Source organism: Poecilia mexicana, unplaced genomic scaffold, assembly GCF_051168715.1.
Source record: "Poecilia mexicana isolate PSO_F unplaced genomic scaffold, ASM5116871v1 scaffold_21, whole genome shotgun sequence".
In the NCBI taxonomy this organism is placed as follows: Eukaryota; Metazoa; Chordata; class Actinopteri; order Cyprinodontiformes; family Poeciliidae; genus Poecilia; species Poecilia mexicana.
In genome coordinates, this window is record NW_028263390.1 from 16,947,057 (window position 1) to 16,971,235 (window position 24,179).

The 24,179-nt window shown below is 38.7% G+C and overlaps 1 protein-coding gene across 1 annotated transcript in view; it reads right to left on the minus strand.

The window, feature by feature from the left end:
• The window catches only part of gphnb (gephyrin b), an 87,909-nt gene that overhangs the window by 38,054 nt on the left and 25,676 nt on the right, over window positions 1-24,179 (minus strand). Inside the window, exons 2-7 of the mRNA XM_015001976.2 lie at window positions 14,994-15,072; window positions 8,957-9,014; window positions 8,762-8,854; window positions 4,728-4,822; window positions 4,458-4,524; window positions 63-335 (exon numbers count right to left, since the gene is read on the minus strand). Of these exons, the coding sequence (XP_014857462.2) occupies window positions 63-335; window positions 4,458-4,524; window positions 4,728-4,822; window positions 8,762-8,854; window positions 8,957-9,014; window positions 14,994-15,072 (665 nt within the window). The remainder of the gene's footprint in view (window positions 1-62; window positions 336-4,457; window positions 4,525-4,727; window positions 4,823-8,761; window positions 8,855-8,956; window positions 9,015-14,993; window positions 15,073-24,179) is intronic.

Here is a 24,179-nt window from a genome sequence, read left to right on the forward strand (position 1 = left end):
CGATCAAGCTCAATGACAACCAAATAAAGTGAGAAATCCTCCCCTCTCATCTGTCCCGGTACCTTGGCAGTGATGGATGCAGAGGTGATGTGGGAGGAGGAGCTGTCCTCGGTGGATGCCACCCCGCTGTCCTTCTTCTCCTCGTCCTCCTCCTCGCACTGCACACCTTTGTCTTCTGTCTGGCGGCGCGGCGAACTGTTGGGAGGCGGCGAAAGGGGTGGCGGTGGCGAAGGCAAGTCCTCCAGCTCGTCTACCACCTCTTTTACCTTCACCACCGCGTCCCGAAGGAGGTCGATGGCGTGCGGCAGCGCTGGGAGGATGAACTGAAAGCATTCCTGGGGTGGATTGATATTAAACACACTTGTTTGCAGCTCTTTTCGAAAACAACACCAACAGTAGGAAACATAATGAAAGCTTAGAATTTTTTTTTTTCCATACATTTTAAACCCAACAACTATTTAAATATGTAATATCTTTCTTTCTAATGATAAAAAAAAAACATTCCCTGAAAACTAGCTTTGAACAGAAACGCTGTTATGCATCGTATTGTTGAGCTGTCGGAACACTTCCTCTGCATAAAACTAAAATGCAAATCCAAGACAGATAAAGAATTACACTTCATGCTGTGAAAAATCATACTTGTATAAAGGTAAGTCTGAGGAGAGAGATGACAAGGAGTCTGGGAATTTACAGGGAGATCCTTGTTTGCTTTTCTGGGAAACCCCAGCTCGTCACAGCGCCGACTAGAGGCCAAATCTCTAAAGTGCTTCTGTTTTCCAGGTCTTTCCAGCTCCGTTTTCCTCTCTGTGTCAGTGTGCCTGTGGGCTTCTCGGCAGTGCTAAACGCTCCATTCTCCTCACTCTCAAGACAAGAGCTAATCTGTGAAATTATTTATTGCTCTGTGTATTTTAAGCATTGAGTGGATACATTATTTATCCGCCACACACTTTACACTGGCTGCCAACGGGCTTTTCATTGCAAGCGTTCCTCTCCACAATCTGTTGTTATCTGAGATGGACTGAATCTGGCAGGATTAACCTTGATTTGAGGAAATTCCATATTCCCACACTGAAACTGATGCATGAGTGGAACAGCATTTTCCTCCTGTCTGCATGTAGACTATTGGACAACCAAGTGTAACAGAAAGAAATAGGTTAATCTCAGTAACAGAGTGTAATGTCTGCTAGGAAACCTTTGCACACATTTCTTTGTATTAAAAGGCAACATCTGCAAACAACTGCGCAAATATACAGCCGTACAACTTTGAAAAGCAGAATTGGAGCCTCCTGCACAACCAACAAGAATGCAGCAAGTAGTTTCTGGATGGTAAGTCAACAACAAAACACTCTTTTCCAGCAGCCATTGTACAACTCATACAACATAAAACCAGCTGTATGGTTTTATGCTGGAGCTCAGCCTCGGTTGCTAGGTGACAGGGCTAGGCTTCGCCGGGGTTGCTAGGTGATAGGAAGTGCCTCCTAATTTGTGACGTTATATTTGGAAGGTTTTTAAAATATTTTATTTTTCCAGACACCAAACAACATTAACTTATTGCCGAAAAAAAGCTTTCATTATTTAGACTGTTTCCAGAAGCTATAGAAACCCAAATAGACGTACAAAACTTCCTTGAAGACTGCTAATGGCTAATCATAATATGTTTCAAGCCTAATCTGAATCTGGAGATCTAAGTGGAGAGTTGAGATGGAGCAAAGATGATGTTAAGAGCCTGGAGATATTTTTTCTCTCCGAATTTGAGTTGTCACTGAGTCCTACGAACATTTTCAAGGTACATCAAGAGTGTTTATTTTTATTTTTATTCACCGTTTTGTCCTAGAGGAGAATAAATGTCAGGAACAATAAAGAGCATAGTCGCAGGCTAAACTGCCAATGGACAAAAGTGCAAGAGAAAAAGGAGTAGTGTTGTTGTCAGAGTGGGTCATGGGGGAGGGTAGAAAGATCTGAAGACCAAGGGAGAGACGGTTTAAGTGAGAGGTTAACAAAACCAAAGGATTGTAACGAAACCAACAAAATAAGTAGAAAATAAGACTCTTTCTATAGCCAAGATTTTGTCTTATGCAGGGCAGTATTAGAGTAATGTGCACATTCATAACGCTACATGTTTCCAAACCAGTGTTTGTATGTTTTTCTGATTCATAAACTACACCCAAAGGCAGAACTGCTTCTGCATTCACTCCACCAACAAAAAAAAACATCTTTGCTCTGGTGCAGTTGGTGCATATTGTGGCCCCATTCATGAATTTAGGCAAATATATATTTGGTAATTATAAAGCAATGTTTATATAAAGTACAGCCAGAGCAAATTGCATCACATTCATGAAGACCAGAGGAGTTTGCGTTAAAAATCTGTCGACATTTAAAATCTGCATAACCGCAATTTAAAGAAAAAGAAATCATCATTTGTGAAGCGATCCCAGGACAGAATTTATTATAGCTCTGAGTGGTTTTTCTTCCTTTTTGTAGTTTTTTTTTCCAATCTAGTTTATCACTTCTGCACCTGCTTTGTTTGTAGCTAAGGAGGATCATAGACATAAACAGATTATCATGTGAACTTATGAATAAAAAGGTATTGCAGTGTACCTCTGTTCTTTTTGTATGAACAGAGACATACATTTTCCAAACATTTGTAAGACGAGGTCTAATCATTGGATTTTATTCCTGCACAACAGTCAGATCATTTTCATCCTTTACTCATTTGATCTTCGTCTTTGAATTGACCAGAAGATAAATTGTATTAATCCATGTGAGCTTTTTCTTTTTAAAATTATTACCTTTATGGAAAAACTGTGTGACTGGCGCGTTTATTTTCCAAACCACAGACTCCAAACCAATGTTAAAATTATTCTAGTTTATACACATTTAATAAGACATGTCCCACAAATCCTAGTTGTTAAAAAATATTCACACAATCTCTAGGTGCCGTTTTGAACTTCTGCAGCTAAAATTTCACAATGAACACTTTGACATTAACAGGCTTCATCTGCCTAGCTCAAGTGGACTTCCTTGTTATCCTATGAGAAGAGATCAGCGTAATAAAAGCCTCCAATGAGCTGCCAGGGCCTTTAGGTTTACCTGGGGTTTGACGAGGGAGACACTAATATGGCAGCAGATGGGGGAGGAATGGGTATAACTGGTGGAACGGAAAATAAAACTGATGGAGTAAAGCCACCGTGTAACAAGACAGAGACGGATGTGTTGGACACCGATGCAAGGAGGGGGAACAACGGAGCGAGAGAGGAGACACTTGTGGACGCACATGGTTTGGATAATCATGTAGACAGAAGGTAAAGCAACAAAACCCCAAGAAAAATGTATTTAATGTATCTATTGATTAAAAATATTCTGGCAAATGCAAACGGAACTTCACTTTAAGTCAGAAATAATTAAATTTACACATATACAGTTTATGCATATCGACATATAAACTAATTTATGCAGCACGAATGCGTCTCATGTCTTGGAGCGAGGAGAATGCAAAGACAATGACGTCCAAACAGCTCAACAAATGAACTTTCATTCTTCTAATACATTTGTTATGAGTTTTGTGCTCAGACTTTAAGACACTTGTTATTTATCTACTTTAGGTGTGGGGAGAATTAATGGAAAATGAATTTAAAAAAGCAGCCAAAGTTAATCAAGAGGAATTTTACTACAATACATGCAAGTCTGGCTCCTTACACAAAGGAGCCACACCCAAAGAAATTAAAGGTGGTTAAGAAACCTCGGCAATGGTCTGTAAATTTGTTCCACAACTACAAGGGTAACTGCGTTCACTTTTCACAGACAAACTATAAATACAGTCAAAAAAACTCCAAGTATGCCCTTTTATACATCCATGTGCAGCCTCAGGGGCAACTGATGTTTAATGACTTCTTGTCACTGCATCAAAAATCCCAAATAAAAACTGGAGATGCAGCAAAAAGGTTCACGTTTCCACTTGACCAGTCATTGCACAGGACCAAAATCAGCCATATTCCAGCCTCCAGGTTGAAAACTCAACAATCGGATCTTCTTCCAGAACGCCACGAGGTTCAACTACCAGGTCCTGGTGACAAAACACTCTTTAGTGTGGATGGTGTTACTGGATGGAGAAGACTCAAAGTAAGACTTTCTGGTGAATTTGTGTTTTTCAGCTGATGATGGGAAGGCTGAGTAAAAGGGATTTTTAAAATTAATTCAGGCTTTCTGTAATGACAAATGTCAGACTTGAAAATATTGACAGCCTTTCAGAAATCTTGGATTTAAAGTAATTTCTCTAGTGTTGATCGAAGATTAGAAGTCACAATTTTCTGAGATTGTAAAAACCTTTTTTCAAATAATGGTTTTGCAGATTCACTCTTTTCCCTCATATGTTTTTTTTTTTGTTCTGCTCTACATGTTGAGACCTGTGGACAATCGTATGCGTCATGTGAACAACAGACAACTTTATCATTTCCTACCTGGGAGCCTTTCTTGCTTCCTGGTAAGTTGATGATGAGCGTCTTGCCTCGGATACCGCAAACAGGTCTGTGAACACCATGTGGATGAGACAACATGATTCAGAACTGCATGTTCAGTCAATGTGGAAAAAAAAAGCACACCAATATTGTGTTATTGTAATCAATTTCAACATCCTAATGCTGCAATATCATTTGCAAATGTCATCAACTTATGTCACCATTTAGGATTTGTCTTTAAATGTTGCGTTTGTGTTGTTGTGTTTGTCGGACCTGGAAAGCATGCCTAATGGTGTGACATTGAGGGATCCCATCAGCATCGCCAGAGACATCCCAGGAGCCTCCCGCTCTATCACCTCCTTAGTGGCCTGGAAAGAAACACACACACACACACACACACACACACACACACACACACACACACACACACACACACACACACACACACACACACACACACACTAGTGTGATTGTAGCCTAGCAAATTATGCTAGCTCTGCTATCAAAAGTATGAACCTGCAGAACTGTTCTCCAAAAGTTAGAATGGAATTAAAGAAATGAAAACTATTTTACAATGGTTCTTCGGTGTCATCCAACTCAGAGATACAAAAGATGTTTCTTATTGATATTTCTTGTTCAGATTTATTTGTTCGTTTAAAAAAAAACACAAAATATAACTTGGCAAAAATAGTTTGACATTTTCTGGCTGATCTATCCACAAACCAAAAAGTGCAAATAAGATACACTTCTTGAGTTTGGTGTGCTGGGCTATGCAGTCATTATAAAAATGTGTGTCCTAAGACTCAAATGACCTCGGTTCACAAAGTATTAAAAAAAAATCATTAAATCTAATCTTAAGTGGTAAAAAAAAAGACCCTAATAAAAGAAGCAAGCAAAATAAAATACTGCAAATGTTCTTATGTTGTAATCAATAACATATAGGACCTAAATGAAGAATCAATCAAATAACCGTACATATTTTTGCTATATTAGAACTTCATATACAGAAAGTTTAAAGAATACATTTCGAACATATAAGATCTAACAATGAAAACAAAAGAATATATAATAAGGTAATGTATTCTTACACACACAAAAACAATTGTAAAATGTTTAATAACCCCTCTAAAACAAATCTGGTAGACTGTGTTTATACCTAGTGACTGGCTTTAATTTTAGACAACTTACAAAATCAGTCCTTTAACTGCATAAAGAAAGGAGCTAAAACTAATTAAAATGTGCTTGGACAACAACAAAAAGAAAACAACAACTTTTGGACCATGTTAGGATCTGAATTCATTCAAGAAGAAGGTGTTTACTGTATTTGGCATTGAATGATAGGCAGCAGGAAATATGAGTCTTCCTTTAAAAACTATGTTGGATGACCTTGAGTGAAGTGAAGTGATTCTTGAAACTCAACAACAGGAATGCAGAGAAAATATTTAAAAGTAGAGGAGTCCCTTATATGCATCCTGTGAAAAGGGACCTAAAGAAGGGAGAAAAAAAGGAAACAGGAGACCAGAAGAAGAGTTGGGGTGGATTTGTTTTGAAGTAAATTCTAGTTTAACTAGTTTTTTTTTTCACATGTTTTAGGAACTTGTTCCTCTGCTTAGTGAGATAATAAATTAGATTTTTTCATTATGTTTGAAAAGGGCGTCGAGAATCTATCAACATGGAGATTAGTTGGACCCAGACTATGAGGTTATGAAATATTAGAAAATTAGATTTTAAGAAAGGCCTAAAGTGATGTCCTTTATCGCAGACAAATGACATTCTTCATAATCAGCAATTTAATGTAAATGAAAGCAAGACGGGGTTTTATTTTCCATTTTTAAATTCAATTAGCTCGGTCTGAAGATAAGAGTAATATTATTTGGTAGCACTTTGTAATACAGCATCCACTTTTCCAGAACTTAGAAAAAAAAAAAAAACAACCAAGATGAGGAAGCTTGCTTCCACACACACAAAAAAGATCAACTTTCAAAAGCAGAGGAGTTTAACATCCAAAGGTTTAATTGCATGGGTTTAATGGGAAGAGAAGATATTTCCCCAGTGATTTAAGAGACCAAATCAATATCGACTGCTAATGTAGACAAATGTAGATGTGGAAGAGACACTTAAGGCTTTTCTTTTCAACGTTCAGACAGCCGAGACGCAGACTGGGTAATTTGGTAATGGATTCGATAAAACACATGACATGCAAAAATTTAACAGCAGAAACAGACAATTTGGACGGATGCATGGAGAGTTTTGGAAACAATTTGACATTCGCAAATAGAATGTGACTATCTAGGTATTTTCTGTCCACAAAAAAGTACTTTGTAGTGGTTTTAGACATATATGTTGAACAACAGAGTTAAGTTACACAAAAAGAAATCTGTTGTATATCAAATAATAAAATGACTGATCTAAACCTGTCTTCCACTGAGGTTTAATAGCATTTTATCCATCTTGTGTCTGGGAAACAGGTATTGCAGCAAAGCTTTCTTATTAGAGCACTCTTTGAGGTGCACTTGTGTATCCCTACATGTGCTTCTGTTTACACATATACGCAGTAAAAACAAAAAGCAATATATAAAATGTAAACACAAAGCAGAACAACATCAGGAAAACTCATCAAAACAGCCATGAAATACAATATGTGGTCAAGAGGAGTGTTTCTATAATCCACAAAATTAATATTAGGCAACAGTAAATTTCCATTTTTACACAATAAGGTAACACAAAAATATTATACAGCAAAAATACCACCCGAATAGCTGCTTTGTATTAATACCCTTCATTTAATTTCTTCTGGAATACATTAGTAATCACAGAGCGTACAATGTCAATTATTTCACGAAAATGTTAGCATAAAACAACGGAGGGAACTTTTTAAAATATAAAAAAAAATATCGGGGGGATTATTAAAATAATAATAATAACTAGATATGAAATTAAGTGTGGTCTTTAAACCATCGTTCCTCTTACAGAAAAAGCTTTTGATAAAGGAAGCACTTCTACTCCTTTATTTCCCCTCTGACTACAGGACTAATTAGTGGTAATCAGTGTTGTAACACATGCGTGCGATCAGCAAAAAGCAAGCTGCTAAATGAAGCAAATGCAGCAGCAGGAGACATGTGCCTCTCAACACACATTCAAACATAATAAAAAAAACTCGTCTACTGCCCACATTAGAGATCGTCACACCTGTAGTTTGCAGAACTGTCTCATAAGCAAGACATTTTCTTGCAAAAGTGTGTATATATTACACTTTCTCATATGTTGTAATTTAAAACCACAAACATGACTGTGTTGTTTTTGGGATTTCAGACAAACACCAGAGAGTGATTTTTTTGGTCAAATGACAGAAATAGATTTATATGGCTTTCAAAAAGTATGATGTGCATCTCTGGTCACGCTTTTTGAGTCATAATTGTGAAACCCCCTTTCTTTGCAATTATTGCTACATGAAGTTCACTTTTCCTGTAAGCTTAGTGTTAATGAAAGTTTTGCAGCATCCAATAGATTTTCTATCAGGATAGGCCTATTTTTATTTTTATCCATTTCCCCCATCAGATCTGCCCGGTTCCCCTTTAGCTGATGAAGGAAAAACATCCCAGCAGCATGATACTGCCTCCACCATGCCTTACTATCCGGTTGGTGTGTTCATGGTGATGCGCAGCGTTTGGTTTCCTGACATAAAGTGTGTTGAATGTGGGCTATAAAGTTAATTTTGGCCTCCTGTAATCAGATCTGTGCATTTAATGTTCAATTTTGATTTTAGCTTTAAATAATCTGTTTTAAAAAAAAGCAAAACGACAACAACAAAAGTTTTTGTGTTGTTATTATTATGGCATTATCTGCTCATATTTTTTAACGTTTTAATGTTTCATGACAGCCCCTTACGTACAGCTCTGAGATTAAACCCACATTGTGCGGTTTTGTTTAGAAACATCAGAGTGAGTAAATGAATATAAAGTAAAGCGGGAGACCCGAACACATCAGCTTGATTGATAAAAATCGATGTATCAACAAGAAACGTCCAACATCCAGTGACACAGAAACGTTAATAAATTATTTGATCAAAAGAACTAGGTGTTTATTTTTTGTAATTGTAAAAAAAAAATCTTAATTTAATTTGACTTTTTAAATCCATCGATCTACTTTGTAATTTGGTTAGCTGCACTTTTATATATTGTCATTCTCTCCCCCCCCTAACCCTCCCCCATTTTTTGCTTACTAGGGTTTGCTAAAGTACAAAACATTGCTGTTTTTGATCAACAACAAGTCAAATTCTCGGGGAAACATTTAATACGAAAGCTCACCTCTGGTGTTACGTCTCTCGGGGCGAAGCCAGTGCCCCCGGTGGTGAGGATGAGGTTGAGCTCTTTCTCATCGCACCAATCCACCAGCGTTTCCTGTTGGGAAAGGCATGCACAAACTGCACATTTATGGAAATCTTATGTGAAGATATACACATCACTGTAATACAATGAGAGCAGCAGAGCGATTATGCGTACCTTGATTTCATCTATCTCATCTGGCACTATCTTGTAGGCTACGATCATGCCCCCCAGCCTTAGAGACAAAGAAGAACACAGTGTCTGAGAAAACATACGTGGCACAGAAAGAAAGTTATTTATCATTACAAACCCAGCACAGTTCTCATGGAAGAGGAGTTAAAACCCAAGGTGACAGACAATCTGTTTGGTCTCATGACACTTTAACAGAGACGGGGTCATTAATGGGATATATCTACGTAGACTCATAAACAATGTCAAATATGAAAGTAACAAGAAACACTGCAACTAAACAAGGGGCGAAATGCCCTTGAAAACTCCTTATAAGGATTTTCCCCAGGATGGCCCAGAGAGAGGAAGCTCTGAAAAGTGAACATTGGACCATGGCGCCCTCGTGTGGTCAGACACAGTATTACACTATCTAAAAAAAATACCCAGACTGAAGGTGAAGAATCTGCAGAAAACCCTTACGTAACAACTTTCTTTTTTTTAAAGAGATCTATTTTTGTGATTGTAGTGCATCATGTTTCCCCTCCATGACACTTAAATGTCATGTTACCCTCCTGCAGCCAACGCACTGTAACAGTTAGTTGTTGTTAATCCTCTGTCTTTTGGGATACTTTTAGAATATATAGTTGACAATTTTTTTCGCGGCAGGCATACATAAAGTCAAAATATTGAACTCTAACAGGTTTACTGATGATGTGTAAAAGTCAGAAATGGATCTTTGATAAAAGAGAGCAATTATTATAAAATAAAAAAAAATAAAAAATGCACCTTTAAGATGAAGGAGGCTATTCACAACGACCTGACATGCCGCCATGTCAGGTCGTCCCACCTGACATGGAGGCATGGGTGATTTACCCACGCTTGGCGCGCTTTGATGGGAAGGGAGCGGCTTTTGGCAGCTCTGTATGGATTAATGCATGTTTATATGGGTTTGTGCGCGTACGCTCGTTCGTTTATGTGTTTGCGTGTGTCTGCGTTAGACCTCGGGGAGAGGAAAGGAGCTGTCAGGACAAATCACCTCTTGTGTGCTCCAGGGGTTTTTCATGCCTCTCCGTTTCAGCCCAAATGAAAATACGCTCTTCCCAAATAACCGGAGTTCCTTCCCAGTGTTTCCTTGGCAGCTCTTCCTGTCTGGAGACTCTGGTTGCGGCGTCGTATAATGCTTGGGAGCATGTGAGAGCTCCTCTGTGCCTTTTTAAATAATTAACAGGGATCACATTTCTTTGTTTTGATGTATTTAAGATCTTCAGGCGCATTGTTTTACATTTGCTATGAACAAGTAAGCAATTTACAGATTTGGTGTAACGATAATGTGTATATTAAGAGACAAAACGGTACTAGTCAGACTTTTTGGTTCACATATGCAAGCATTGCTAATGTTTTCCCAAGCTGCACAGGTGGCCAAATTACAGTGAACTGACAACTTAAATGATGCCCAGATGAATAATAGCAATGCTAATAATAAACACAGACAACAATTTTAATAATGAGATGAAAAAAATAACATGTAGTTGTATTTAAATGCAAAAACACACAGATTACAGATGTTTATTTTTGAGGGAATACAATGGAAACCATATATTTAAATACATATAACCTCCCCCGAACAGCATTTAAAATAATAAAAAAAACAACCCTGAACTTTCTATTCTTTATGTCAGGCATCATCACAAACTTTACTTCTATTTGCAAATGTCAAAATAATGAGAAATATTTTAAGAGTTTTTTTCAGTCAGATATATATATATATTTTTTACATATGCTAGTAGTAATATGCTTGAACGTTTTGAGAAAGCCCAGATGATGAAATCCTGTCTTTGTAAGACTTTGATTCTTGTTCATTCCAGCGAACAAAGGCCACTCAGCAAGGAAGAAAACAAAATGATTATTTTTCTTCCTTTTTTTGTACATAATGGCCATTTTGGCGCTTGGAGAAAATAAGGGAAAACTTACGGGTTGAGAACCCCATCCAAACTGTAAATTATACGGACGGAAACATCATATTGTGTAAAAATTTAGCTGCAGAACGGATTAGTCCTGCTTACAAAATAATACAGCATCATGAGTTTGTAGCGTTCTGATAAAGAGTTTGACTTTATTAGTAGGAAAACGTAACATTTCATTTTTGTAATGCAGTTAGACATCTTTATGACAACAAAAATCCATTTGTCAAACGCTCGGCTAAAGGTAGTCAGCGCTGAAGATAGCATTTTGCCTTAGGTGTGGACAGATCCTAATGCAGCTGGGAAAAAAAAAGAAGAAGTAGTGACGCAAGAAGAAGGGGCAGACAGAGGAAAACGGGGGCGGATGGGTGAGAGAGTGGCAGTAGTATTGGCCTGAAAGCTTGGACATCTCGGCCAAATCTTACAATGAATAAAAGACGAGCACAGAATGAAGGATGAAGATGGGAAGCTTGAATAACAAAGAGAGGCACAAAGTGAAAAGAGTGCAAAAAAAAGAGAGGGAGAACTTGGAAGTGCGTGTGTGGATGTGTGTGCGTGCACAAAGGTCTGCTGCAAATCTCAGTGGTTGTGGGACACTTCCAAGAAGAGACCCATCTGCCAGGGTGATTTCATTAATAATACAAGCTCTTTGTAGAAAGCACTCAGTCTCACTCTCTGTATTTTTCTTGCATCCACACACACGCACGCACGCACGCGCACGCACACACACACTACATCCAGGGGGGGAGACAAAAGCCTCCTCGGTCATCTCCACATTCCCAGTAGTAACATAGAGTTGAGCCCATTAGAGGTAAGTTGTTGGTTCATCCATATGTAGGAAAGCTCTCAAGGGGTGACCTCTCAACATGTTTGCTGATAGTGGGGAAGGTGGAGGAAAAGGATGAGCTCACTCCTTTAAACCCCCACTGTGTTGAGAGCTGAGAGTGGCCACCACGGCGTTCCACTCACACACAAGCCCAGAGAAACAAACAATATTAAAAAGTGTGCAGAAACACTCCACCCTGCAAGGGTTATTTATGGAATAAATGCCACCGTGCTTCAGCTGCGCCGTTTCTGACAGTTTCTGGCTTTCAAGTTTAATTTCTTTCTTTCAAACCGCAGCAGCTACACCTCTAAATGCAAACGTCCGTGGCGAAAGTGAACAGGTCGTAGTGGATTCGTTTACGCTCTGCAATTCTTCCCTTGGATATTTTTGGAGCAAATCCAGACAAACAGTAGCCAAATATGTCAATTTCGCACAGAATATTTTGTCAAACAGAAAAGACAAATGTTCATCTTAAATAGACAGAGAAGAAGCGTGAAAATGTGTGTTTTTGTATTTAAATACAAGTATTACCAGGAGGTTTTCCAGTAACAGTAATGTTTTTGTAAACATGTTTTCGTTCTAAATTTAATTCTAAAAATCTAATTAGCACGACGTTGAGAGCTAGAAAATACTTTAAACTTTTGCCAATTGCTCAAATGCTGCAAGATAATATCACAAAGGCAGTAAATATACAACACACAATCCTGCTCCCACCGTCTTAAAATGATAGATTAATGAGCAGATGTACACGTTTTTTTGAGGGTGTTTATAGGAGATACACTAAAAATTGTAGAGCAACAAGTGTTCAGCAAAGAAGCTGACAGATCTGGTGCAGGGATTTTTCACTTTGTCCTCATTTAAAGCGTCTTCACCACAGGTCTGTCCCCGTGTCCTGGAAGCCTTCAGGTTCGTCTTCGTCCCTGATCAGACAGTGAAATTAGGTCTTGTGTCACACGTTTGATTTTTTTTTTTTCCCTGGTTATTTTTAGTCCTGGCAGTTTGCAACACTGAAGAAGATCTTTGCAGCCCAAGTCAGCGAAGGGTGCTGACAAACTGACAAAATTCACGCAGAGGCAAATATGTGAAGAAAACGGTTACATACACGCGCATATAGGAACACCCAGATGGATACACATCCACCACTTCCTCACCTCCATGTCCTTGAGTCTCATATTTGTTCATCTCCCCTCTGCTGCTAGGTCTAGCCTTCACTTCACTTCATTTGACTCCACTCACCATCCGGTACACCTCCAGATGCTCCCAAAAGTGAAACCAGACTGACTGATTCCACGTGCCAAAGTCTACTTTGAGAGATGTTGTGATTATAGTTTAAATGTCCTACTGTGGTGCCTCACTAAATCCCACCTTCCATTCCGTCTTCACTTCTTCCTTTTGTTCCCTCCTCCCCCCGCAAATGTTTTATTATTTCTGGCTGCTGTGACACACTGAACAAACGGTGTTCAAGCTGGTTATGATGGAGTCAGCAGCAACAAACGAGAGGTTTTATGTGAACCATCAGCTCAACGTCAAGACAGCAAGGCGTTCCAAATGAACAGTAACCAGTGCAGGACACAAATGACTGCTTCTAGTACAAAAACAGCCAGAGAGTCTAGTCTGTCCTAGCAAGGCCTACTAATTTATACACACTGTATTTTCTCCACAGTTTGTCATGTGTATCCATGAGCCAACTTGGGTCCTCTAGGAGTTTCTGCACATAACCAACGTTGAGCCACGATCTTTGTGTGCCAGTAGGGACAATGCATACAAATCTGATCTCGGTCAAATTGTTGCACTCCTCAAACACAAACTACCTGACTTCAGGTCTGCTGTAGTGATTTCAACTGAAGAAAGAAGACTTCATTAAAAAAATATATAACTAAATAAAAGAACAGACACTGTAAGTGATGTGATCATTTCACTACTTTGTTAGTTTGTACATTTGGAGTTTTGATCTTTTTACACCAATCTACTCTTTTTGGGTGTGAAAAAGCAGCTCTGTAACCACCTTCCTGCCTCTTCATTGGTGAAGAAGGCAGCAGTTACAGGGCGAGGGCAATAGCTTTTCATATAAAAATGTTAGGTAACACTTTATTTGAAGGGGGTTGAATAAGACTGTCATAACACCGTCATAAACATGACATAACACATGTCATAAACATGACATAACACCTGTCATAAACATGAATAAGCCTTCATGAATATTTATGACTGTTGTCATAAAGCGTCATTCGGTAAATTATGACACCTTTAATACAAAGTTGACATTATTCAAAATGTCTTTGTTATGACAACTTGACATTAACCAAGAAATCATTACTGATATAAATTTGTTATAAAAGTATTACTGATTGCACTTTAAAAATTAGGTATCTTTATGTTATTAAAGGTAAAGTTTAAATGACAGGTGTTATGTCAGTCTTATTCAACCCCCTTCAAATAAAGTGTTACCAAATGTTATTCTTCCAAATTTCTCCCCTCAATAAAACTTGGATTTGGAAACATTGGCAAAACCTATAGACTTTTCTAAGTTTAGGTACAAGTGCAGAAAGAGACTCGTGTTTAAGAATAATCACACTTATCATGGTATTTCCTAATATCAGATTATAGACAGAGTTAAAGTTGATTTCTTGAGTAATTTCCTTTTTTTAAAAAAGCTGCTTTTCTAACACAAAGGTTGTGATGTCACCTTCCCTAGTAACACAAATAATAATTGACTGCTAATCACAGAAAGGCTTCGATAAATATTTGGATCAACCTTCCAGGCCATTCAGATCTTCTGGTTCCAGTTTACTTTGCCTCCTCAGAGCCAGAACAAAACATGGCGCATTCAGCTTCTATGACCCACAAATCTGGAACAGATGTGGCATTGGGTCTATTTCTCAGGAACATGTTAATTTAATCTTACCACATCTATAAAAACTTAGTTAAAAACTAAACATACAAGCATTACAGAATTGCTAAATTATCTGTTGTTGATGAAAATATTTCATTTTTTTAAGATACCAAGGGTCATGTTTCGTTCTTGCATGGGAGGTATTTTTCTTCCACTGAAGAGATAATTTTAATCTATTAGTTGCAGTGTTTCACTAAAAGAATACACAAAGATGCAAGCACGAATCTTTGTGTGAGAGTGAAGTTTAGATTTTAAAAAAAAGGCCTTTCAGCTGGATTAAACAATTATGCGCATGAAGGTTTTGTTGTCTTTTCAGCTTGGGGATGAATTGTCAAAAAATAAATAAATAATGAGGTCAATACTCACAAGGAGGGGTCGTGGACGAGATCTTTGAGGTTGATGCCGCTGCGGTCCTCTGCTAGGTTCCGAAAACAGCTGTCGCTAACTGGAAAGAAAGCGATAGAAAACGTGACGAAAATTTATTTGGCATAAATTCAGTGCAATACATGGAAGAGCTTCAGAGTTTAGTCAGTGTTAACTGATGAGAAATGATTCATTCTCATGTCAAGCGACTCGTGACATGAGAAAACCTCATCCAGTCTAGAAAAAGCATCATCAACAGAACAATATGATTCAATTGAAATATGGGAAAACAACATTCCTGGCAAATATTCACCCATTAAAGAAAAAAAAATTCAATTTCAATAAAATTGTGTTGTTTAAATAGTTATAAGTCATTTTTGTTGGTAGAACTGATAGGGACTTTACAATGAAGACTTAATGTAGCCCAAGACAGCTTAGCCACGTTGACATATTTTATTTTTATTGTTTGGTCGGAAAAGAAAGACAGGATGAAAAAAAATCATTTGACAGACTTCAAATATTTTTTTCACCAAAAAAAAAAAAAAATTAAGAGAATGAGTCAAGAACTATTTATCAAATGTTTGGCATATCACAGCAAAGAAAAAAAACAACCCATGAGACTTTATGATTTTAATTGCAAAGAACTAGATAAGCAGTCAGACTTTATGCAACAAGGTCTTAAGAATTAGGAGAAAATCAAATACACCGGGAAGGAGGAAAACACTGGAATATACTGGTCTTTTTATTTGTTTTGTTTTTATTTTTAACAATTTTCTTTTTTCAGAATTTATGCGACAGGTAAATGCAGCAATGGTTAATTGGTTTGGCTTGCTTTTTGCTGGGATGATTTATACCAAGGTCCATTTCAAATAGATTCACAAACTAATTAGTTTAGCAGAGATACAAGGACTGTATTGAAAATAAGTAATAAATAAGTCAAGGTCAAGGGGGAAAAAAAACCATAAAGACCTTCAGAAAGTGTAAGTAAGTACTGTTTAAAACCATCCATCCATCCGTTCATCCATCCATCCATCCATCCATCCCGACCTCGAACAATTCCCAGCTCCCTCCAAGGGAATGCCGAGGCATTCCCCGGACGGCCAGGAGTTGTAATCTGTTCAGCAAATCCTTGGTCTGCCCTGAGGCCTTCCCCTGAGGGACTTTTCCACAACACGTCCCAATGGAACAAAGGCACACATCACTGTTCTTGTGCTCAAGACCACTTTAAAAATGTACAGGAAGTTTGACTCCTTGAAGGTAAAAGGAAAAGACACGAGGAGTGACTCGAGGCTTTTGCTCAGCAGCGAGTTCATCTATTAATCAGAAAACCGGTGCCCACGCAAAACAATCGAGTACTTATCAAGATCTTCTTGTACAGTTTTGCTGTGTTTGTCACATTACCGAACTGCAATTAGGTGAATGCGTCACCTCTGACTTACGGAGCATGTGCTGATATAAAACAAAAAGTTACGAGAGAGTTTCTACCTTCAACTAATCAAAACACAATGTGATGAGAGGATCTTTAGATATTTAGTACAGAAAATGGTGAAAACAAGTTCTCCACTAAACAAAATTATTAAATTAAATGACTCAGTGACACCAGCTTTTTTTTTTGAGTGTTCAAAACCATCTAATTTGCCCAACAAGACTAAAAAGATTTATGTGCAGATTATGAGCTACTATGTATCTACTTACTGGTATCAGATTGTGCCATTGCTATCAAACAATACTAAAAAGAAATTTGACTTCATAAATTGAAGTCTTAAAATTGGGGCTCTGTCTCTTTAAGAAGCTCCTGCTCTTTTCAACACTCCTTCAGCACATCATCACAACAGTGCTTCTCATTATGCCGTTGATTCATCAAATACTTTACCTGGTAACATAGAAGTAAAAAAAGAAAATTACATCATGCCATGTTTATTTTTTAAAGTTTGTTTTTTGGGATGACAAAAAATATGCTGAGGTTTTGGATTAAAACAAAAGTGATGGCTTTGACGTATTGGAGTCAACAAAGACTAATAATGCATGTTTTAACTTTATTCTAAGGAAGGTCACACATTTGTCTGCTTGAACATAGAAAAACAGTCACTCTAGCCGCAAAAGTTATAGGAATGAAACAAATATATCCCTTCAGGAGTAATGCTGGCTTGAAGATATAAAGTGAACACAGTAAAGCCTTTGGCCTCATGTCAACTTCCTGGTAAAATAATAGATGAATAAATACATTTTGTAAAATGTGCGCTCTAATCTAATGCAGAGACATCTTTGTGGAATTCAAAATAGTAAATAGGGCATTTGGTGTCACACTGAATAAGGAAATAAATGTATATGTTTATTTTTTATTTAATTGTATTACTATTACAAACCACAATTCACCAACAGCGGTCAGATAAAGTCCCCAAAATCACAACTGGCCAAAAACCGTTTTGCTTTTTAATACTGTACCACACATAAATGTCGTCACCACAGGAAACATACGATCCACCAATCCTGTCATTACCATGCACCTTTATCGTCTCCAAGCATTCCTTACAAAGCCACAGCTGCCCCTTGACTACAGAGCAGGTGTGAGTCATCATGGTGATCACAGTCATACAGAGTGACAAATAAGGTGAGAAGCCGAGGAAGACAAAGACAAGAAAAGGGCGACAGAGAGACAGTTAAGAAAGACGAAGAGAAAGACAATACATCCGGTTATCTGAGTTGGGTCACAACATGAGTGGACGTGGTTGTGTTCTAAAATAAAGTCAAAACCCGACGATTTAGAGGGCGATGGCGTTGATGTGGTGGATGTAAGCCAAAAAACTTGATGTGCTAGAAGTAGTCAAGACTGAAAATGTCATGATGTTGCTCAAATGAAGTGCTATGATCCATGAACGAGAGGAAAGGGGAGAAGGGGCCGAGCAAGGGAGGGGGGGGAAGCAAAAAGGGTGTACACGATGGAAGTAAGCTGTCCAGTAAGGCACGCACTCAGGATGGGGAAGACGGGGCTGAGAGATTTAGGGAAAGATGCAATAGAATATAAAGATGGGAGGAAGAAAAATTCGTTAAAACAGGAGGGTGATAAAAACGAGGCACTGCTGATGGGGCACCTTTGTGCAGAGAGAGGTAAACACAGGGAGCTGGACATAGCTCTGGGCTCTGGCAAATAAATCGGAAAGTGCTGACATTTGCACACCAAGTCAACTCGGGAAGAGAGGATGAAACAAGGGAGACAGAGAGAGACTGCTGGAAAAGGGTGGGGGTAAGCTAGCAAAAAAAAAAAAAGTAGTAAACGGGGATGCAAAAACATGGAGTACACCTTTGCTGTGGAGGGCCATAGCTGCACAAATCCACACGTGTGCATATGTTTGTGTGCGACGAGGAAACTTCTTTCAAGACTGCAGTATTCCTTACAAACACGCACACTCAGAGGCTTCCTCAGTCTTTCTCTCCCAGCTACCCCTTGATCTAAAAATAGCCGCTCCTCTCTCCTACAAGAGGCAGCAACCATTCTGAACCAATCAACACGGTCTGTCAAAGGCATCGGTATCCACCACCCCTCTGAGTGTGTGTGTGTGTGTGTGTGTGTGTGTGTGTGTGTGTGCACGCACGTATTCGCCCGCACATGTGCAACAAGAGGGAACTCCTAACTGAAGGTAATAAAACTGCCCTCCCCTGCTGCAAAAGCAATCCCTTCTACAAAACAATGGCTGGGAAATAAAACTGAAATTGAGAGGAGGAAAGGAGCAAGACAAAAAAAAAGAAGAGGGAAGAAAAGAGGAGAGGAGAGAGTGGAAGAGAGGGACAGGGAGATCTGGCTGCAGTGGAAACAGGCTTCAAAGGAATATTAATGTGATCCTGTGCAAGAGCTGAAGAAAGGGGAAGAGACGAAGGCGGGAGAAATGGAGGAGGGGAAAGCAGAGCAAAAGAATTTACGACGCTGCACCCTCCCACATCGCTCGCTCCGGCTGTGCACCTTTCTCCAGGTGAAGCTGCAGCTCATATAGATGTTCATTGCATCTTCTTGAGCACTGTAAAAAAAAAAAAAAAAAAAAACCTGGAGCAAATCAATAAAACTTAATCCCACTCAGATCTGCTTCCACTTGTAGAATCCTGATAAAAGACTACGTATCCTAAATTCAGGGGATTTTGACATCAAGTCTTTGACAGGTTCTAAAATTATTTAAGTTTAACCTGAAGCACATCAAACCACAAAGGATATTCGATATTGGGGATAGTTAATAAACAAAGACTAAAGTCTTAATCAGAAACATAAACCACACCTCTGGATTAGGACTGCAGCTAAAGATTATTTTAGTAATCAATTATTCTATTGATCATTCTGATGATTAATTAACGTGGTTAACTCTTAAGATTATTTCATACAATATTAGAAATACAAATAAACAAATAATTGACAAATAAAAGTCTCTATACTCTGAAGTCAGCAGGCAGTCTGGAATCTGTTCAGTTCCTCATGTCAATAATTCCAAGACAGGCTTCTTGTCTGTCTTGGAACAAAAATAATAATTATTTTTGTTATTCAAAAATAATTATAGAAAAAATGTTTACAAGGACCAGCTTCTTTCATGATATTTTTTGATTTGTTTGTAAGGAATGTTTTTGATGTTTGAATTCGATCACAATCTAAAAATAACATATTATAAGACCTACAAGTCGAGCAGCAAACTTTATTATCAAAATAAAATTCTTATTTCGTAGGGCATGTAGCACGTACCGTCTCTTATTATAAATTGTCTGCACCTGCGAGTGGGTGCGAGTTCAGAGGCCTGGATGTCCACAGGCCACAGGAGTGGGTGGAGATCAGGAGGCCAGTGCTTCAGAAGCATTAAGCCAGCCAACACCACTCGTGTATGTAATCCAGATTACCAAAGCCGAGCGCAAACAGGTTAATATGGCTTCTGGAAAGGGTTAGAGGCTAAACTGTGGCTGTGCAAAGAAGGTCAGGACATGAGAGAACAGAGAGGCCAAGAGACAGGGAGCGGATCCGGGAAGAAAAAACTAACATTTAGTCAGATTACAGGCTAAAGATTAAACATTCTTACACGAGGCAGATATTTATTTCAAATGATCGTCTTTTCCTGATCAAAATTTCAAGCTTAAACTTAGGAAACTGGCTTTGGCGTACAAGTCCAATAAAAAAGTGAAAGTTAGAAAGTAGAAGGAGGAAAATACACAGATGTGTTGTTCTTAAATCTGATCTTAATGCATTTTAAAAATAGATTAAAGGTTGAAGTTTAAAGCAGAATTTAAAAGATTTTCAAATAGAATGTTAACTTTTAATACTTTATAAAACGCATTAACAATGTTAGTTAAATTATCCTTTTATTGGAGGAAGAATTGCTCAAGACTGTTTCTTTATTTGACCAATCATCGTACCAGGAATTCCCTTGAGATAAGATCTCTCTTTCGAGGGAAACCTTTAAGGAACCACATAAAAATAAAGTTCACTGGGAAGGATGTGATTAACAAGACTTTTTCAGAGAACGTTATATCAGTAAAGCCTTTAAAGAAGCTCTACGAATTAAACTCTTTTCCCAAGGTGTGATGTTTAGAAATTCAATACATATGAACCTGGGATGTTTAAGGAATATTTGATACCAAGAAGTGAAAGTCAGGACCACATGCATTTTTTTTTTTTTTTTTTTTTTAGCTGAGCGCAAGAAAAATTTGGGGGACAGAATTGCTGGAACGTAGAAGTGACTTCACATTAGCAAGGGCAATGCAGTTTAGGTGTATTTTCTGAAACAGTTACTTTCGCTTACAGCCATGAGGCATCTCTAATTCAGTAGCTTGGCTGGCTAGCAGGCTGTGTGCTGTCAGTCTGTCAGCGACTGGCAGGGAGGGTTCATAAACTGCTAATATGTTCCACTCAATCATTTCCGGGACATAAAGCAGTCAGCACTCATTATCTCCCTGGGATCCCATACTAATGGGGTTTTCCCTTATAGGATGCCCTCATTCGCATGCATCCCTCACATCGAATGCGTCTGCATCTCCAGTTACATGTGTGGAAAGAAAAAAAATCCTCAAAAGCCTTATATTATCAGGTGCGGGCACCTATCACTACCTCGACATGCAGCCTCGAAGCATAGAAGGGCCTGAATCGTGGCTCATATCGCAGGCCAGAGCAACAGTTGCTAAAGTATTGCTAACAACTCTGATCTTAGAAATTGATGTTAGAAGTAGAACAGTTTTGACTTTGTGGCAGGCTGCATAGAACGAAAACCACTAGGGATTCAGTTTAATATAACTTCTTCCTAAGTCCTAACTCAAAGTTAAGGCCTAAACAAAGTAACATTCCTTTGAAATTATCTGGTAAAAAAAACAAAAAACTGCAAAAGTCTGAATAAATACTTTAAAAGCCCTTCACAAAGACATTGTATAACACGCATGATATTAAAAACTTTGCGCTTCACACAAATCTAAAACATCTTCTGACAATGACATCTCGACTTTTTGGATATTGTGTAAAGATCTCACAAAAAATCTAAGAGTCTCTTTCCTGTAAAGGTCTGGTTAAAAAACAAAAGCACATAAGCTCTGCAAGCTTGAAAGAGCCGTCTCAGTTCTTCAGAAAGCAGGTTATAGCAGCTGGTAAGAAATGTAAAGAGTTCTCAAAAGAAATGGAAATCAGCCATTCGTCTATATAGAAAGAGTTTTAAAAGTGGGGGACATTTAAGACATCTGACTCCATGCTCAAATCTGATTGTTCAGGCACATTCATTCTGGCAGGAGATCATAAAATGTAAAAAAAATAAAAAAAAGAAGTCTCAGAAAATTTAATTCAAATTGAATGACCGAGCTGAACCTTAACACGGCAACGCAACAAACAAACACGTCTGCACCCTAAATGGAAATATCTTGGAATAAAATCAATCACCGATGTATTTAATCGGCAAACAAAATACAAAAAGGCCAGTGAAAATTGGTGTGCACTAAGACAGTTTGCTCTCTGAAGAGCTGCTGCCCTTTAACGTCACTGGAAAGCCATCATTTCAAAAAAAGCTGCAAACATTTGACAAAACACAGTAGTAATTTTACACTTTTTTCACAAATTGACAGCATCTCCTGTTTCACCTGCCCAGCCCAATGATTATTATTCAGTTCCAGTGTTAAATGTTCTTTAGGAATTAGTTTATTGACCTTTGAGAGTGTGTACCTGCATTATTATGGCATTGTGATGCTGTTAATTAACAATGGTTTCAAAACTACAATGCCATCGTTCATCGTAATAATTTCTGGGACAATTAATTGCCCAGCAAAATGTGTTGTTGTGACAGACCTGCAACTGGAATTGTGTTCTTTTCTCAGATGAATCTTAAATAGATTTGTGTTGTACACCAGAACAGAAGACAGGTTTGACACACACCAGTTAAGATATTCCAGGAAAAACTGAAAATTACAAAGCATGATGATGCCACCACCATGCTTCATGGTGCGTTCAGCTTAATGTGGAAAAGCAGCATGATATGTGATCAACTTTAAACAAGACTTTTAACCCTCTCATAGATTATCAATAATTCAACAAGCTTAACCAAATAAAGTGCTAAACCTGGCTGCTCACTGCATCTGGATAGGTGCATTTGAGACAGAAGAACATCAACTCAGCGTCCCAGTAGCCCACTTTGCACCTTTGTTGTCCATTGTCTTTATTTGCTTGCAGCAGTGCAAATGACCCTTCAGTCCCACAGGAGCTCAATTGGAGGTCACACACAGGATTGGTCGGGCTTCTGCTGGTGGGAAGGACAACACCTTTCCCCACCAATAGGTCTCATCCAAAAAAAAAAAAAAAATACATCACTGCCACCAGTGTTGTATTTTATTAGCTTGTTCTGTGTCAAATGAAAACACTGGGCCTCGGGCTTCGGATTAACTGGGTTTAATGATGAACAGAGGGTTGGATCCTCCTCCAGATTGTAATGGGTTGGTGTAAACACATGACTTGGGGGGGCGGGGGGGCTTTCAGTTCTACACCCCTCCTATAAGCTAGAAGAGCAGAAAAGCAACGGTGCACAAATAACAGCATCTTCATTCCATGGCAGGATAAATTTCCAAATTAATAAAGGCTTCACGGTGCTAGGTAAAATATAGTAACAGCAATAACAGCAGATAACCTAATCTAATATAAGACCACTGTATCTTAGCAACCTTGTTAATTCTGAGGGGAGCGGTGGGGTAAGCAGCAGAGGCACAGTATTCATCATCAAAGACACACCCAGCAGCAACACACACACACACAAACACCAATTACTCACAAAACTCTCAAATCCACTACACGAGGCACACACACATGCTTTCTTAACATTAGCCACAATCTCAATCACACTGTGATGCCTGTGACAGCACACACACACACATATACACACAGAACTTGAGGCTTACTGTAAGCAGCTGGGAGAATGGAGGGGGTGTGAAGCGGAACAATGGGATCCTAATCGTTGGGCTGCATTTCAAAGCGTAGCCCCCTTTACAACACTGTTTCTCGATAAGATTAGAAAAAAGCTATTTATATCTAGAGGGAAAGAAGCCAACCAGTGGCTTCATTTTCAGTTATTTGAAGTCGGATCTAAATTGGGGTGGAGTTACATAATGCAAGGGAGCAACACTTTGCTGTTCTTGGGTGAGTGACTTGGCAGGAGCTGGTAAAAAGGGAATCGAACCAAAAGAAAAAAAAAAAGAAAAGAAATTGCACCAAACCGTTGCTGCTAATAATTCACCTTTGCAGTTCACTGATCACCACTATTACACCAAACGAGTCCAGCAGGTTTATGGGGACACAGCGGTGGGCCGGCTTTGCATTTGAATTCCAAAGATATTTCAGTGAAGCTCAGCCAAAATCCAGCATCCACGCTGAGCCAAGGACAAAACAACACAACATCGCCCGGTCCCTACACACCAGATGTGTGGAGGAAAAAAAAAAAAAAAAAGAAAAACACAGGAAGAGGGAAAGACCATTCAGTTCTTTGCAGCCGTGTCCCAGGAAAGCGTGCAGGCAAGGCCCACTCCTGGCATCGGCTCTGCGTCCCGGGAGAGCAGACAAAACTCCAACCCAGCCACAGTAGAGGTGGTGAAGGAGGAGAGGTTGTAAAGTTGGCACGTGGAGTTTAGAGTGGGAGAACTACCGTGTAACCTTGACAGGATTAAGAGAGCAAGAAGAAAGGAAGGGGTTGGGATGCAGGGAGA